We start from the raw sequence: 20,058 nt of genomic DNA on the forward strand, positions 1-20,058 counted from the left end.
AGTCGCATTGATATTTACCACACCTTAAATAATATCTTCAGATGAAAAATTCTCTGCTGGAAGAATATGTTGAAACTCAGAATTTAGGTCATTACAACTGAGGAGAGCAGGTTGGCGTAACAATGATGTTCCGAGTCAAAACTAATTTTTTTTCCTGTGGGGAGTGTAGGATGAGGGTCGAACCCTAAATAGTAGGGACAAGAATGGACACACCATTCAAATATCATGATACAGTTCCGACTTTTAATATGATGAAATATTTGACACATCATAAGTTTCTGACGAAGAACGAATGTAGTGTAAGATGTTTAAAAGTTGAAATTGGATATTTACATATTATATTGTCCAATATCCAAAATTTTAAAATATTATTAGATTCTACAAATCAAGAATCCTTTTTTTTTTTTGTTGAACCAGACAAAGTTTAATTTTGACCTTTTGCACCTAAAGTCCTGGTCACAACGAACCCACGACACATCCATGCAGCGCTATGACATGAAATTTGGTCAAATCGCGGGTCATCTGTGATCGTCGTACGACAATCGCACGATATTTTGAGCATCGTGGCGCCGTCGTGTGTCGTGGGACGAAAATTGAACATGCATCTTTTTTGCTCCACGATTTTTTGTAGTGTCACTTTCTTGTGGCTGTCGCGAGAGTGTCTTAACACAGTCGTACGACTGTCGTGCGATAAACACATTGTTTGTGGGTACCAACATAAACCATTTTAATAAAAACAATCGTACAACTGTCACACGACTGTCGTACGACAATCCCACGACTGATACAGTCGCACGATTTTCTCACGAATACCAAATTTCGTACGATGCTCGCACAACATTGATTGTCTGTCGTACGACAATGGTACGTTCGCCGTGCAACATTTTTTCGTTTTATTTAGAGAAAAACAATTCGGTGGGAATGGAAGTTTGGAAACACATACTGTCTGCCATTTAAAGAGGATGGCTATTCCACCTGAACGTACTCTTGGTCCTGCTGAATAGGCGCCTTGCCGGACTCCAACAAGGGCAAAATATGGTCCTGTTAGCGTTGATTCGAGTCCATGAACAGAATAGGAACCAGCGACATCCTGGTTTAAATTCTCTGAAAAATGATAAAATAAACTTATTCGAAAAACGTCGTTTACTTGGACCTAAATTATAATGACACTGAACAATATTGAAACAAATGGGAAATGGCATGCAATAAATCGGACCTTTTTTATATACTATTAGTTCGGAGTCAAACGCACGAGTGACCCACGACTGTTTTGCGACATTCGTACGACAGTGACACGATAATAACAAGCGCATCCCATGACATGAAATCCTGAAAAAAAGCCCCAAAACAACTCATGATTGTCGTACGACTGTCGCACGACCGACTTGCGACAAACCCACGACAGTACAATTACAATTGTTCTTTTCTGTCGTGTACTCATCGTGGAACCATCGTGGACATGTTGTAGCTGATGTGACCACTCGACATATTATTTTGACATTTTGCACGATAGTGCCACGACAACTATTTTATAGATCTTCCACGACAAAAAATCGTACGATCTGTTGTGGCCGGGGCTTAAATGTTGACAAATTTGAAAACGAAACGAAGCCCCCCCCCCCCCCCCAAAAAAAAAAGTAAATACTAGATTCTGCATTTCAAGAGAACCACATTAAATACATTTTTGATAAATCAAACAATTTGAAAGCTTAATTGAGACTCTTTGGACATTAATGTGGACCTTTTAAAAACGGCGCTCAAAATAAAAACATCTAAATACACATTTGATTCGGCATATACAAAAAAACAAATAATTCATTTTTTATGAAATCAAACATAAATTAATTAAGGACCAAAGGACCTCAAGAATTCAGGATTTGAATGAAACCCTATTGAAATTGGTCAAGAAATCAGCAAATTCACTGGTGGCTTTCTGTTTCTGTTTCGGATTATGTAATAGAAATTTGGGGTTTGATGCAGGTTTATTTTTACCGTCAAAGTCCCTACACACATCCATGTCATGAAATCAATAATATAATTATTCTTAATTCGCAGTTATACCTTTTGTTTCGAACTTGAGCAGAATCTCACATCTACTGTGAGTTTATGATGACTCACTTGGATTCGTTAGTTTTAAAGGAGAAGACTATAAAAGCCTTCGACGTTGGGAAGATAGGGGACATGCATCAATCACAGTAGCCTCTAGTCGAGTTGAAAAGGTGATGAGGTTTGATAACTGATCTTAATAGACCCTTAGGGATATTCATTTGCTTTTTTTTCACCTTTTAACGGTATAATTAACTGATACAATTGTTCAAATAGATTATTCATTTATTATTTACCTATTGTTGTCAAATGAAAAGCAGGCTAATTTGCAAAAGTCTGACCTTGTACTTCAGCTTGCTGATCAAAATTAACATTTTTTGACCAGCCTGTTTACAAAATTAGAAGAGTATACAATCTAAACATTTCAAAATATGAAAAAGTAGACGACAGTTAGAGTTTACAAAGGTAAGATGATTTTATGTTCAACTGTTCTTTGACCTAGCTGTCAATATCTTAAATATGAATAAAAAAACGTGTGTATAAGTGGACAAAACATCAATTATTATAATAGAAGGGAAATTCTGAGGTTAACATATAGTTTTCACCAAAATACAATTTGACAAGTTCTAAATCGACTCTAGTCGAAAAAGGTTATGAAAATAATTGACAATGAATATTAAAGATGCATGCTCACAGTCTTAGCTTAATACGAAATTTAAAAGCGTTGATTTTATTTGTATTTGTTTATTTGGTGAATGTTTTTTTGTAATTATTAATATGTTGGGGTTTTTTTTTCAATGTAAAAAAATATTAATACACCAGCGGCAAATATTTTATACAGATCCAAGTTGAAAAAGAAATGTTAATGATATGCACATTATCAAGCGGGAAATACAGAGGGGCGGAGATAGGAAATAGATATCATAATTGACATTTGCAAACAAAACCGCATCGGCCAGTGGCACTGAGATGTCTGACATTTCATTACAGATCGTCTCTTGATCGTTTGTAATTTCTGATACGAGCATAGAGGATATTAATTTAACTGTTGTTTTTTTTTTAATTTGTTGTCCTAATAAAAAAAAGATGATGCAACAAATGACATCACTGCCTTTATATTTCAGCATCAATAAAAAATCGTATTCAGTTATTTTGTCATCTAAATTGATAAAGCGCCATTTTGTTTATGTCTCTTTGGTTACATACAGTATCTTGTACTTAATCACTTATTCTTAGATCAAACTTCGGTCTTGTGCATTTCGGTTCTACAGAAATTTCAGGGTGCCAGTTTACAGTAAGTAGACGTTTATCAGTAAGTATCTACAAGATTACCGCAGAAAATAAACTAATTGTCATGCTCTCATTTGAACGTTCCTGATTAAGGTTAAACAAGAAAGACGCAAAACTTTAAAAAGTTATTTTCATTTTCTCGGATCTTACTCCTCGGGCAAAGTTGACGATGGATGCAATTGGCTATTAGTTTATGTCCTTTATGGTCACAAGCCTCATCTTCAGCTTAAGTTCTTGTACATTCTATTATCATTGGTGGGGGGGGGGTGTGAGTTCCTAATGAAGGTCAATCCAGAAAAGAATTTCGGACGCGTTAAATTTATAAAGAGTTATTTTCATAAAGATAATTTATCATACTCAACATGACACTCGGTAGCCATCAAGGTAATCAATCAATCACAGTTTGATACTCATGTCTTAACCGTCATTGTTTTATTCTCTAAACTCAACAAATTAAACATGTGCTAACGTCCCCGACTGTTCAGCACTTGTACTAGTCTTGTAGTTATGCGATCATTGAGGACGAGAACTAGTTTATCAACCGATATATTTTACTGTCGTTTCGTAATAAAATTTATAAAGACATCAACCTTCGAAAAAGTTTTTTATTTCCCCTTTTGTATTTGTTCATTCAAATTTTAAACATTATTTTTATTCATACATGCATGTAACAGTCTGTATGTGTATGCATAAATTTCTGACATATGGAGAGACGATAAAAATAAAACCATTTAAAACCACCATAAAACATGTGATATATTGAATTTAGTATTTTATCAAATTCACTTTACCTGAGAAGTGTGTATATCATACAGACACCTGTAGACAGTATGGCTTGTTTGATTAGAATGGACTACATTTTATACAAGGGCAGAGTGTACACGTAAAACAAAAGCAAGTATAATGATTAAATATTAGGTACTTTTGTTAAAAACTATTTCTTTTAACTGATGTCAAAGTTTGGAAAAGAATAACTGCATGTTTGAAAAGTAAACAAATCACTTGGAATTTATTGCATATTGGTATTTATTAGTTTTACTTGACTTACATAAGTACACAGACTTGTTGTCTCGGTTCTAACTATACATAGAATGCAAATTTTGCGAAGACTTATTAAATGTCTTTTAATGCCCGTATTGTATTATTAAGATAGTTGTCGCTACTATATTACGTAACTGACAGATATTGATTTAAAACCACAACAAACAAACGTTGCACATAATTTAGATATCTGTCAAGTACAAAATATGTTGTTTTTTTTTTTACTTTTTCACTTTTACTTGTTATTTTAAATATAAAAAGGGGGTATACAAACTGCTTTTCTTGAGAGAGAAGGTTGGTTCCATAGTCGTCGGACCCTGTAGGGTCAAAAATTAAAATAAAAAAAAAAAGATGCCGAAAATTCAAATTGGAAAGTCCTTTATCAAATTGCAAAATCAAAAGCCGAGTAAAACACATTAATCGAATGGAATACAACAGTCATATTCCTGACTTGGTACAAGCATTTCCTTATGTATAAAAGGGGCTTTTGAAACTCCCATCATTCTGTTCAAATTCAAAATCGTCTTTGTACCATGCTCACTGTTACCTGTATAAGAGAATCATGGTTAGTAAGAAAATTATGTTTACTATAACTATATGTGTCAGACGGTTTTTATAGGTACGTGTATTGAGGCTTACAATATTGTGTTTTGTTAGCTTTATTATCAAGAAAGGATTATTTATGAGATCCCAGCTATAAAAGCGTATTCATCATATTTGTGAAATCGTTACTAAATCAATAAACAGTCGTGGATAATAGAAAATATATAGCGACAGTCACAGTGTGAAATAACGTATTAACTGGATCTATAGGAAAGTAACTATATAATACTTTAAAGAAAATCTAGACGAAATGGGTATTTGTCATAAAAATACTGTGATGTATTTGACACCGACGTGATTCACATTCCGGGAAGATAATTTCAAGGACCAAATTTTTGGCGCTCCCTTGACTTGATTTGCGAGTATTGTCTTGAGGAATGATGATAGTCCGTCGGAAGGGGACGATAAATGGCTGACCCGTGTTAAGAGAGAGCAATATCTATTGCACGTAAAAGACACCCTTGTAGATATCGAAAAAGAGCAGGCTAATGCCACTACAAGACAGCACTCGCACCCACAAAGTGGAGAGGGATTAATATAAGTTGCAATAACATGTGTCCCAAATCCACTTTAAATAAATATATTTAAACACATACACTAGTGGACCAATTTTGGCCGGTGAGGTCAAACAAAACACGTTCTTATTGTTATACATGCGGTATTCAGTGAAACAAACATGTAACAGATTCGAGTCCAAAGAAGTTGTAAAAACTAGGAAATAAATGCCATGAATATTAAATTCCTTCATAGAAAAAACACTTAACTATTAATAACGACATTTACTGATGTTTTTTAAGACAGCAACCATTTGATTTTCTGGGGGGGGGGGGGGGGCTATGGTTTTTTTTTGGAAAAAAAGTTTGTTTTCAGTTTTTGGAGAAAAAAATAATTTGTTTTTGATTCTGAGAAAAAAAGTTGTTTGTTTCACCCTCAGCTGCCACTATATGTAATGCTAAAATTGAAAGAAAAAATTGTTTTCGACTTGTCGCGAAAAAAATAGATTTGTCCAGAAAATAAAACCATAGCCCAAGATATGTTGCGAGTTTATGTTAGCTTTGTGATCACTCTAACTCTTTAGTTCGACAAATTGTATAACCATGTTAATGTTAAAATGGTGAGCATTATTTGGTCTGCATTCCATGGGAGAATTGTCCGATCAGAAATGACAAGCTCAAAATCATACTTATTCCGGTTCATGGAGTTGAAAAAAAAATCCCGTTTTCTGAAAGACACTGAAATTTATGTGTTCATGCATATACCACATTTCAAACCGAGTCTTTTAAACTAGTTGTGAATGGATAATTAAAATGCTATCAAAGATCTACCATCAACAACAAATTGGACAAAGGGCTCACGAAAATAACAGCTGTAACTAAATCATTACACAAGCAAATAATAGAACCACACTGACCCGGTTTTTTGACATGAGACACGTGGTGTAGTTTATAAAGTTTTAGTCGACACATAAAAATCTCATTGTCTACCTTTGACAAAAAAAACAAGGGAAAGGAGGAAATCACATAAAAAATATAAAATGATGTTTCAAAACAAACATAAAATTGAGAATGGAAATGGGGAATGTGTCAAAGAGACAACAACCCGACCATAGAAATTGCTTACCTCATTATTACCAGTACATTGTATTCAGTAAGGGAGCTACCATTTGATTTTTATGGGGGGGGCTAGGATGAAATTTGAAAAAAAAAGGCAGGACAGGAGTTTTGAGTAAAAAAAAGGCAGGATGAGACACTTGCAAAAAAAAAAGTCAGGACGACAATTTAGGTAAAAAAAAAGTCAAGATAAACTAAAAAAAAAGGCAGGACCGAACAGAGTGAAAAATAAAAAGGCAGGACAGAGATTACAGCTAAAAAAAAATGCAGGACAAAATTTTTCATCCTAGCGCCCCCCCCCCCCCCTCCCCCCCTAAAAATCAAATGGTAGCTCCCTAAAATAAAACACACACTAAATAATACTTTAACAGATTTACTATTACCGAAAGCTAGCTACAATACTATAACTGTTGTTTCATGGTACTATTTTAGAAGTCATACAGTCTGGTCTTTGGTTGAAATGTTCTCAGATACGTAAACTTTTTAAAATTATGATTGAGTGACACGAACTTCTAGTCTTCTTTCAAAATTTGTGTTCTGACAGAGCAGGTGTTTCTCCATTTGAGAGTTCTGAAGATTACGTCTGGTAGTTTAAATGCGCCGAATTTTTATTTGTGTAAAACTGTCATTTGTAACATAATTGGGGCCTGGTGGTAGTAAAGTTGAAACGAAAAGAATCACTAAATTAAGCATTTTTTTTTAATTTCAAACTTGACAAGAAGTATGACTTATTTCATACATGCTCTAAAACGGTATTCGATTCCTCTGCAAAAGTGTCTGTATCACGTGATTTAGATGTCATGGCTACACACGTATCTCTTATTGCATCTATTTGTCCTCAAACATGTTTACAAGTGGCGTTAAACACAAAAACACAAATATTCTCATTTAAAAAAAAAAACATGATTAAATCATAGATATTGATTAATGATGAAAGCTTTGTTTTCTATGCCCAACAATATGTGCTTTTGCAATGTGCCCAAACTTGAAGTTGAAATGTTTTTTTAAATCTTAATTATTTCATATATTTTATAATCTCAACATTTTCCTTCTTTTGTAGGTTATACTAAAATGAAGAAAACTGGATGGAAATAAAATGGCAAAAACTTTATTATTCGTTATGATATGTACAATGCGTATAAAAACGGCATTGCTCTGTCCGCCATTGTGTAACTGCAATGAAGATTACTACATATACTGTGATAGCGTCTCTTTACATGACCATCAACTACCATTTGTATTAGCAGATGTTTCCGAAACTGCAACATACGTTGATTTCAGCTACAACCTTTTACGAAATATCTCCGTTAATTTATTCACAAGATTTCAGCAGTTGAAATATTTGATATTTGCATATAACAATATTCAGAATATAGATCCGGGATCTTTTGACCAGTTACCGAATTTGTTTGTTCTCGATTTGAGAAATAATAAGCTTCAAACTGTTGAAAGCGATGTTCTTTCTGCACAGTCAATGCTAAGTCGGTTATATTTACAAAACAATAATATTAAATCTATCCATCCAGATGCTTTCCGGAATTTATTTCTTTTGAAAGAACTGCATCTACAAAGAAATAAATTAACTTCGTTACCATTATCGCTGTTCCGAGACATGCCGATGCTGTCTTCTTTGAAGTTGTTTGATAACGAGTTAGAAATTCTTGCAGACGATACATTTTCAGGTTTGATATCTCTGCGGGAATTGCTTTTACAAAACAACGTCATTTCAAACTTATCACAAAAGGCGTTGCATGGCCTTTCTAAAGTCAAAACTTTATATATCCATGGCAACAAGATTGTGGGTATTGAAAAGATTCATTTTGATGGACTGCGATCGAGTATTCAGGTTTTAAACATATCCGATAATCAAATAGACGAAATCAAACAGGACACATTCAAAGACATGTATAATCTTAAAATTCTAGACCTATCAAACAATGATATACATGTTATAGAAAACTTTTCGTTTGATTTACTGTCCTTGGATCATTTATTATTACAGGGCAATAGCTTAACACATTTATGGAAGACATATTTCACGGGAGCGAAAAAAATAATAAATCTTGATATAAGTTATAATAAGCTGATGGATATTTCAAGCGATGCGTTTGACAGTTTACTGAACTCTATTCGTACACTCAAATTACACAATAATCAAATAAAACATATCCATGTTGGTATGTTTCGAGGAATGAAGTATTTACAAGAACTTAACCTCGCTAACAATCAAATAATAAATATAGATTCGAATGGATTTGAAGACTTACAAAATTTGAAAGTGTTGAACCTACATAAAAATCAACTGGATACTGTGGATGGTAAATTCATACAAGGATTAACATCTCTTAGGGATTTATACCTAGACTGTAATCCACTTAAGACTGCAACCGGTTTCAGATTTATCAATCCTATTCACATTACAATGAACCTTACTTTGGTGGCGGTCATTGAAAACAGTGCTAACATATCCTGGCCTTTCAAACATGGCAGTCAGATTTATTGGTCTGTTACCGTTATTTGTGCACAACAAACCACAAATTGCGTGGTAGATAGGAAACCAGAGTATTTCCCGCCATTTACGGAAAGTATTGTCTTAGTCAATTTATCGCCCAGTTCTATGTTGTATATTTGTGTAAGTCCCATTTTTATTAATAGTGACATTATCATAAATCAATGTTTATTTGTAAACACGTTGGCCAAAGCATCATCTACAACAGAAAATCCTTCTCTAAAGACGGTACCAGTTTCAACGGGTAAACAATTGCAATCAATATTTTTTTTGTTTCCGGAGTTCATTTATTCATATTTTATCATAACTTATTGTATACATGATATTCTTACATAAAGACTGTTATCTTATCTTTTTGTTTGTTTTATAGTTCCAAAACTAGCGACTTAAAATTAGTTTCAATATGTTGAATATTAATTTTAACTTAAATAAGAGTAACAATTGCTTATGCAAAAGATGAAATATATTCTAAATTGATAAATACATTTCCCTCATACAAAACTCTTATTTATAATTAGCCGGCTACTGCTAGTAGTCCTTTGTTAATTTGTGTATTATTGTCATTTTGTTTAGTTTCTTTTGTTACCATTCTAACATTGGACTCGGACTTCTTTTAAACTGTGGCACTCGTCGTGTTGCTTATGTGATAACAAATCCGGTAAATAGTATTATTCGAAAGGTAAATTAATTATTTTCTATTTTTTAATATATACAAGCGTTGATATATAAAATGTTTAGTATGACCATTATTTTTCACTTTTGTGTCTCGAAATATGAACAACAAAATTGTTTATTTTGTGACTAATATTTCCGTTCTTCATTTATACTGTTTAAATAACAACAAAATTATTTTCCCCCTGTTTACACTGTTCTATTTGGCGGTAACATTATCTGTTCAATGTTATGGTTAAACATTTCTCAGCTGTACACAGTAAATTGATGTTGCTTTTATTTATTCACTCCTTATTTTATTGATCTTGTACTAGTATTCTGCATTGTGTCATCAATCAAGTGTATCCGTTCAGTGAATGTTCACTTGTGTTTATAGGTCTTGTGATTGAGTTAATAAGGCATTTCAATTGATCTTGTATGGCGTCTTTCTATGTTGTGATGTAACACTTTTGGTTTGGATAAAGATGAAGGTTGGTACATATTTAAACGATTAAATCCGCCACATAAGTCAGGAACCTGATGTTCAGTTGTTGTCGTTTGTATTTGTGGTTCATAAGTGTTTCTCGTTTCTCGTTTTTATTATAGATTATACCGCTGGTTTTCCCGTTTGAATAGTTTTAATTTTGTCATTTTGGGTGATCTTTATAGCTTACTGTTCTTTGTGAGCCAAGGCTCCATGCTGAACTTATAATGGTTTTTCTTTTACAAATTATGACTTGGGTAGATGGTTGTCTCATTGGAACTTATACCATATCTTCTCATATCTAATTAGTCAACTTCCTGTTTGTATCAAGTGTTGTAAAATCAACGGTCATCAGTAATAAACACGGAAGGACTGAATTTTTTTAAAGTAGAAATTAAAATTTAAATTGTTTATGATCCAGTTTACAAATTCAGTAATAAAAACAATAGTTTAAAGTGTTTACGATGGTTTAAACATGTCTCTTTAAGAAAGAACCCGAAATGAAATAAAAAGTGATAAGAGATTACATGTATTTAGAGAAACGTTTTTGTATGTTATGTTTACTCGTAGGAATTGATTTACATTAGTCATTTCGGTGCCTTTTATAGCTGACTTGTAGTAAATGACAGAGGTTCTGAATGTGGGTGTCCATTAGAAGATTCAATTAATTTTTCTTAGAATGTCCACTCTACTTAAATTTAAAAAAATCAGCTGTTTGAAAACAATCAAAACTTACTTGCTACAGCCCGTAACAGAGAAGTGATCGAATTGATGTTTCTTTACCGTCAAAATTAGCTACGTTTTCAACAAACTTAATTGAGTAGTGACCGAACTATTGGTACTTAAACGTTAAAAAGATTGACAATGCTGACAAACTTTCATGTGTCGATAATCAAGCTTAATACCGATAATATTGAAAATAATTCTAATAATATGAAACAAAATATGGCCATGCACCATTTCGATTGAGCGAAAAGTAGTCATTTCTTCAAAGTCAGAAAAGAAAAAAAAGATTTATGGAAGGACGTCTTGATAGTATTATTTCCTTTACAATTTTACCCAAAACTAAAAGAAATATACTGGTAAACCATTAAAAAGGTGTTTGATAAGAATGAAGTCCTTTATTTTTTCGGACTACAATGTGTACCGTATGTGTGATGGATTTGAATTCAATCAATAACTTTGAAATGTTTTCTGATATGTATACACAAAAGGAAGGACTGGTACTTGTACTTCTGTTAGAATATGTCTTCGTCCGTTTCACATGCCAGACTTTTTTCTAGTACAGTTTAAACGGGAAAATGTTGTTGAAAATGACAAAATAACGAGCAAAACTATTTCTTGCAATGGCACACACAGAGAATATTTTTTTTTAGTAAAAATCAGTTAAAACAAATTTCTCCAAAATATACCATGGCCAGGACCTGACAGTTTTTAGCAGTGTACAAATGAAAATCGTCCGGAAAACTGTGCTTGCTGTCATTTTGAGGGAATAATGCAACATTTCACCTATTACCCATAAACAACATAGGTTCTCAATTACTAAAAAAAGTTCTAAAAAATAATTTCAAATCAGAGTAAACATATTAACTTCCTTATATACAGTCGAATTTGTCTAAAGTTTACACAAAGCTGGTTCTTAAAACGTTTGTATCAGGGAAAACATTTTTCTTTGACTTTTAAAACATGTAGAGGAAACGGATTTCCTAACCATTCATATATATTATTCCGTATTTCTGATTTTTTGTTCGATAACATAAGTTATCTGCCCTTGATGTGACATGTAGTGTTTTCGCAAGCTCCGGTTAAAATTTAAAAAAAAACATCTTTAAACCTATTGCTTGTTGTACTTTTCGTCGGATATATAACCTAAATTCATTGCAGAGGTCTTTTCCGTCCAAGAGTAAGTGAAAATGAAGTAAACAAACTGTCAAAACTGATTTCTAAGTGAACACATATCGTTTTGTTTACAAAATGGCGAGCCAACTAGACACAGTTCACAACAATAATCAACAAATACAAAGATACACGTCAGTACACTTTAGTTCAAAGTATATCAAGGGGATCACACATACAGATATTCTAAACGAACTGGAAAAATATATAAATAGAGAAAAGGTTAAAGCTATACAACTGACTGAAAGAGAATGTGTTGTTACGGTTGATGATCAGGTATCGAAAACATTATTACTAATAAAGGGTATCGAACTTAAAAACTATCATTACAAATTTGTTGATGTTGAAAAAGAGGTGACACATGTTACGATTAAGGATGCACCTGTCGAGTTGGGTGATCTTGCAATTTGTACATTTATGAGACAATACGGTGAAGTAGTCCAAGACTCAATTAAAAGGGGGACTATAAGAGGTACTAACATTGAAACCGGTACGCGGTATATTCAGCTGATAAATTGTGTCCCAACCATCCCCAATATCACCAAACTCGGAAGATTTGAAATCCGACTTTTCGCTGACAACAATAGAACCCAATGTCGATACTGTAGTCGAACGGACCACCCTTCATACCGTTGTGATATGAAACCACAAAGACAAGAAAGACAGCGATACTGTTTTCGTTGCAGTAGCCACGACCATATTATTCGAGACTGTCCGCACACAGATAACGTATGTTTCGAATGCGGTCAAGAAGGTCATATCAAACGAAATTGCAATCGAAATAAACAAACCGTTAGAAAAGACGAGCAAAATGAGAAAATAACCGAAGATAATGAATACGGGGACTATGTTCATGAAATTAGGGAGGGACGAGAAACTACGGAACAAGATCAGATCGAGGAATTGAATGTCTACATTGACAACGATACCACCAAACACTCGGATTATGAACAATCTGTTCCTGAAAACGAAGACAACTGTTTACCATTACCCCCTATTACAATCATTTTAGGTGCATCAAACTGTTGCCGTCTCAAGATATCTGACAACAGAATACACAATGCATCTGTTTCTGGTAGTACAGCAGAAGACATTGACAAACTTTTAGTCACACTGGACAAAAGTGTTGATAAAAATTATGTGTCGAAGGTCATCTTTTGTTTGGGTACAAACGACGTCACAAGAAACATGACAGATAAAGAAATGATTTGTGTTAATATGACAAATGCTATAAATAAAGTTAAAGCAGAGTTTCCAAATGCGGATATATGCATATTCAGTATACTGCCAAGAAAGGGCAAAGGTCAAACTTTAACAAAATGTAATTTAACATCTCATTCTGTTAATTTGTATATGGAAAAGGTATGTTCAAAAGACCAAAGGCTATCTTTTATCGATCTTTGGGATGATTTTTGTCGACCAGGCATGGGTGTCAACCCCATTAAAACATTGTTTGATAAAAATGACCCATCCGGGGTACATATCAATCCAGAAGGAGCAAAACAACTTGTTTCTCTTGTCAAGAACTTTATGAGTATAGACAGATTAGGCGAATACCAAACACCATGTGGTAAAAAGAGAACTCGAAGTTCAGCTTCAACACCAGGATCAGGCGAGAAACAGCAATCAAAAAGACAAAACTCTTCTTTGGAAGAAACTGTTTCTAAGTAAATTATCCCGGCATATTCCTTAAACGAGCTTATGGAGAACTTTGTGTAAAATGTATATAATATATTATTATAAATTTTTATCATATAATGAAAAACTTACAAAAAATACATGCTATTATTGTGTATGCGAAATCTTGCATTTATTGTAAATATTTTGGAAAATTTTTGAACTGTATTATGTTAGTGATACAAATATGTGTATTTGTTGGTGAAATAAGTAGGCAGATAATAATCATATATGAAATATATGGTATGGGAGATAACTCTAAAAAAAAATGCATTGCAAGTGTACATGCAAATTCATTTATTGTAAATATATTGAATATAGGTTGGACTTTTATTATGTTGTATAACATAAATGAAATCGGTGAACTGTATAGCAAACTAAATATTCAGAATTTTGAAGACAATAATATAAATATATATTTTCCCCATAAAGTATGTCTATTCGTTTAGTTTCATTAAACGCAAACGGTATGGGAGATAAGTCAAAACGAAATGCATTATTTCAATGGTGTCAAAAAAAGAATTTTGATTTTATATGTTTGCAAGAAACTCATTGCACAAAATTTGTTGAAAATGAATGGAAAAAAGAATGGGGAGGTTTAAGTTTTTGGTGTAACGGGACTTCCGTTTCCAAAGGGGTAGCAATTTTAGTGAAACCAAATTTAGATATAAACATTACTGAAAAATATAAAGATGCAGAGGGAAGGAAATTAATAGTTGAATTCAAATTAGACTCAAACGAAACTATTAGAATTTTTAATGTCTACGCCCCTAATAATGGCATAGAAAGAAAACATTTCTTTAATAAGTTAAAAATAGATAAAGAAAATGATATTGTGAATTACGTTATGGGAGATTTTAATTGTTGTCTAAATAGGAAATTAGATAGAAAACATATGCCCAAACGTGAAGATGCGGGAAATTATGAACTAAAAAATTTCATTGAAAAAAATGAATTGACGGACATTTGGCGTCTCAGATATCCAAACAAAAAACAATATACATTTTCAAGGGGTCAATCATACTCGAGAATAGATTATATATTCACCAGTGAGAATATCGATTGTAGAGTAAACAATGCAAAAATTGTTTATTTTCCCTTCAGCGATCACGACGGCGTAACAATTACTATGAACATCGTCGAACCAGAAAGAGGCCCGGGTTACTGGAAAATGAACAATAGTATAATTAAAACCGACCTTTTCAAAAATACTTTTGAAACATTTTGGAAATCTTGGAAACTTAACATAAATAATTTTAAAGATAAAAAGGAGTTCTGGGATTTAACAAAAACTAAAATAAAGGACATAACAATAACGGTTTCAAAGAAACTTAGATTAAATGAAAATGAAGTTAAAAATTGGGAAGATAAATTAGAAAATCTGTTAGAAAATGATGGAACACAAAAAAATCTGAATGAGGTTGAAAAACTAAAAAAAGATATATATAAATATTACGAACAAAAAGCAGAAGCAGCACGCATAAGATCAAAAATAAATTGGTATGAAAAAGGTGAAAAATCCACAAATTATTTTTTCAGATTAGAACAAAAACGAGGAAAAGAAAAACTATGGTCAAAAATAAAAGCCGAAAATGGCACATACAAAAATAATATTAATGAAATCTTAGGCGAGCAATTAAAATATTATGAGAAACTTTTTACCTCGGGGGGTTGTAATAGAGAGGCTGGGGAAAAATTACTATATAATGTAAGTAAAACTCTATCTGAAGCAGAAAAACGGTTATGTGATAGTGAAATTACAAAAGATGAAATTTTCAAAGCAATTAAATTAATGAAAAGGGATAAATCACCAGGGGAAGATGGCATAACTGCAGAATTTTATCAGGAATATTGGTTTTTGATACAGGATGAGCTTACGCAAATATTAAAAGAAACCTTTTTTGATAAAACACTTTCCGAATCGCAGAGACTTGGAATGATAAGCCTATTATATAAAAGTGGGGAGAGGGAGGATATTAAAAACTGGCGACCTATAACATTATTAAATGTAGACTATAAAATTTGCTCAAAAATTCTGGCTGAACGTTTGAAAATAGTTCTACCATCAATTATAGAAACAGATCAAAAAGGGTTTGTTAAGGGCAGAAATATTTTTGATTCTAATAGAATGCTGCAAGATATTTTCGATTTTATAGATATGGAAGACGAGGAAGGATCAATCCTTTTTCTTGATCAAACAAAAGCTTTTGACTATGCAGAATGGGAATGGTTAGATGCATGTTTAGAAAAATTTCAATTTGGGGAAAATTTTCGGGAATGGGTTAAAATGTTACTAAAAAATGCTAAAACTTGTTTAATGACTAACGGTTTTCAATCAAGATACGTCCCAATTTCTAGATCAATCCGTCAGGGCTGTCCAATATCGCCGATGCTTTACATTTTACAAGCAGAGCCGATGGCAGCCACAATTAGGGCTAATCCGAAAATTCAAGGAATAAATTTACCCCACCCTGACATAGAAAATGAAAAGAAAGAGGTTAAGATTAACATGTTTGCAGACGATACACAATTTTTTAATAGAACAGAGGAATCAATAGAGGAAACATTCAAGGTTTTAGAAATATATGAGAAAGCATCGGGTGCTAAGATAAATTATGAAAAGACTGTAGGGGTATATTTGGGTCGTTGGAAAAATAAAACACCAAAATATAAAAAAATTAGGTGGTCTAGCGAACCAATTAAAGCATTGGGAGTCATGCATGGATATAGTGTTGATATAGAAGCTATATGGTTAGAAAAAATAAAGAAGATTAAGGCGTGTCTTGAGGTTTGGAAATCTCGTGACCTAACATTGAAGGGCAGAGTCTTAATATTAAAATCATTGATCATTTCTAAAATAGGGTTCGAAATCGAAATGCGAGGTATACCTGAAAAATATAAAAAAGAAATAAACAATGTCATGTGGAATTTTATATGGGAGGGGAAAGTAAATTTAATTAAAAGGGACGTGTGTTGCTTACCGTTAGAAGAAGGGGGGATTGGTATGATCAATATAGACTCGTTCATTAAATCCAAACAAATCAAAAGTATGCAAAAGATTTTAAGATCAAAAACCGATAACTGGAACACAATAGCCAAATGGTGGCTACAGAAGTTTGATATCAAATATAATTGTAATAATTTTTTAGCAAAGTGTTCGGACTTACGAGGATTGCAAATGGAAAATTTTCCAAAATACTATCTTGAGTTAATTAAAACGTGGTCAAAATTTTTAAGTATACAAAGTCCAATAAATAAAAACGATATCCTAAACCAACAACTTTTTGGAAACATAAAAATTCAATACAATAAAAAACCTATTTTTTTCCCTAACTTCGGAAAAAGTGGAATTCATACAATAAAAGATATTTGGGATGAAGAAACGAAAAACATCAAAAGCGACAACTTTATATACAATACTCTTAAAGATAAGAGAAACTGGATCTCGGAATGGGCAAGGCTGAAATTAGCTATTCCTAAATTGTTCAAGGACAGACTAAAAAACGTCCACGTTGATCCAGAACCCCCCAAAAATGGTTATTATATTAAAAATACATTTGAATTTTACGATAAACAGAATAAAGTAGTAATCCCAAGTGAGATATCTTTGAAATTAATCCAATATTCGTTAAATTTAGATATAGTTCCAAACTGTCAAATAAAATGGAATATTCAGTATAATTCGGAATTACCGTGGAAAAAGATCTGGATAAATTTAAATAAAAGTATGTCCTCTAGGAAAGCAAATCAAATTAGCTGGAAAATTGTTCATAACATTATCTATACGGAGCAAAAACTATTTAGAATGGGCAAATCAAATAATGGCAAATGCCATTTTTGTAAAACAGAAAACGAAACTCTCACACACCTTTTTCACAACTGCAACATTATAATGGTTGTTTGGGAACACATTTTTGATGCGCTTAAAACATATAATGTACTAAATAACACAGTATATATTCCATTGAGCGAAGAACTTATCATGCTAGGAATGTACGATTACAAAAAAAAGTACAATGTCATAACTAATACGATTATGAATACAGTTAAATGGATTATTTGGAAATGTAGGAATATAATCAAATATCAGTCTAAAAGTTTTACTTCCAGCCAATTGATAGCATATGCAAAACGGGAACTGGGAAGTTTAATTGAATCTATGGACAAATCATTATCATCCAAAAAAGAAAATTTTGCAGCTGAAATAAAACTTATAATAAATCTTATACATTAGTAAGTGACGAAATAATTTGTACTTACTTTCTTTTCCTTTTTAGAACATAATACATCCAACGATAGAAATATACAATACACGCATTTAAAAGGTCGAGCATGTGACCTATAAAACCACTGACCGACACATAACAATGTAATCCAGGTGTTAAAAGTACAAAAAATTAAATGCCAATTATATAAGTAAAGGTAAATTATTGTGTAGATTGTAGTGTGTTTTGGGGGACTTTTATTAATGTATTTTATTTACTGTAGAATATTGTGAACATTTTATACGCAAACTCAATCTGTGTAATTAATATGAATGTATAACTTATGTATGGAAAAAAATATTAAATAGATTTTTTTTTTTTATGATAGAGTCCACCGTTTATCCCTGGACGTTGGATCATTGTAAACACAGGGCCCCTTGTGTATTCTTCCCTGAGTTATACAAGGAAAATGTAATCAGGTGATTTTCAATAAATGTATTTCAAGTCTTAAAAAAAAAAAAAAAAAAAAAAGTTATACGACTTTTTTTATGACTACGTGAACTTGTGCCATTTATTTTTGCTGGTCTTTAGGAAGACAATTTACAATTGTGCAGTGAACGGAGGCACTTATACATAACCTTATAATTCTGTTTGGAAACAAAAATAAATTCCCAATATATAAATATACATGTATGAATATACGAATATACATGTATGAATATACGAATATACATGTATGAATATACGAATATACATGTAATATATGTCGTGTACATGATTGGATTTTGTAGATATAACTACCGCACAGAAACAGTATCATGGATTTCGAGGCTTTCATATTCAAGGTTTTGAATTCTACCCTTGTTGAAAAGCAGTTCCTTAAAACATCATTTTTTTTTTGTAAATTGAGTGCCGACTCCCTGAACATGCTAACACTTAAGTCATATCTTTTCATTTTCAAATGTTTTCCCTGTTTGTCTCTGTTGTCTTGATTGTTGGAACGATTAGTGGTATCTAACAATATTTACGAAAACTTTCTGAGAATTATGAATATTTCTTCTCTGTCCGATATGGATCATTACCAATGATAAAATGAAATGACGTACATCACATCTTACAGAGGTTTAAATTTCAAATATTCGTCAATATTGAACTTGAGATATAGAGCAATTTTGTCTTCAACATTTGAAATGTTAAAGGGTACATTTGTATTTTTTACTTCGATTTAAGGAAATTTATTTCAGTTTTTCTGTGACAAAATGTTTTACTGTGTTAAAAAAACTTCGACTTAAACAATGAAAACTTACCCGTTGGACATGAAATATTTTGTCGATGAAGAAAATTAAATTATGTCACTTCTGAAATAAGTTTGTCAATAACGTAACTTATTCTGACGGTAAAGAAACGCGAATTCGATCACTACTCTGTTACGGACTGTATATCCATAGAACATATTTTATTTGGAACAGACGACATCAGTACTAGTGTTGATCAAAACACAATCCTTTTCAGAAATTTTCATAGTTTGAAAATACGCCATACAAATAAGATTATTAGATTAATATTGTGGTATCTTAAAGTATACTCGTATCCAACTGTTGCCATTTACACATAATATATGTATTGTATATATTGTTCATATTGTAATGAATTTGATTTTTTTTTAAATTTTAATTATATGGAGAGGATTATTGTAAGTTGTTACAACTTGTATCCAATCCTATTGTATTTTTACTCTAATGAATGTGTTCACTTCGTCACTGGTGAACATTTTTTCCTCGCATGAACATCTTTAACAAAGGGCAGTGTGTTTATAATGGAGATGCTATATGTGATACGAAGGATTTATCTTGCATCAAATGTGTATAGAATGGAGTCATGTGTTTTTTTATGGGTGTCGGTAGATCTGCACTAAAGTCATCTTCATACGGTGATACTAATTAGAGGACATGTAGCACATAACAGTTGTCTACCGTATTAACAAACTGGCCGCGATTGACAAAAATGTGTGATGAAAGGGTTAATTCAGAGGGGTTTTATGGAGTA

General features: G+C 32.4%; 1 protein-coding gene across 3 annotated transcripts; it reads left to right on the forward strand.

Annotated features, from left to right (window-relative positions):
* The first annotated feature begins 3,988 nt into the window (after positions 1 to 3,988).
* On the forward strand, positions 3,989 to 9,453 carry LOC139524034 (leucine-rich repeat-containing G-protein coupled receptor 4-like). Of its 3 annotated transcripts, none has more exons than XM_071318561.1 (2): positions 3,989 to 4,254; positions 7,651 to 9,453. In XM_071318561.1, the coding sequence occupies exon 2, from the start codon at positions 7,687 to 7,689 to the stop codon at positions 9,433 to 9,435; it is 1,749 nt and encodes a 582-aa protein (XP_071174662.1). In that variant the 5' UTR covers positions 3,989 to 4,254; positions 7,651 to 7,686; the 3' UTR covers positions 9,436 to 9,453. The 3 variants fall into 3 exon arrangements, with proteins under 3 accessions (XP_071174662.1, XP_071174661.1, XP_071174660.1); XM_071318560.1 differs by having other exon boundaries at positions 3,989 to 4,234; XM_071318559.1 differs by having other exon boundaries at positions 3,993 to 4,230.
* Positions 9,454 to 20,058: the final 10,605 nt, after the last annotated feature.

Source organism: Mytilus edulis, chromosome 5 (assembly GCF_963676685.1).
Source record: "Mytilus edulis chromosome 5, xbMytEdul2.2, whole genome shotgun sequence".
Classification (NCBI taxonomy): domain Eukaryota; kingdom Metazoa; phylum Mollusca; class Bivalvia; order Mytilida; family Mytilidae; genus Mytilus; species Mytilus edulis.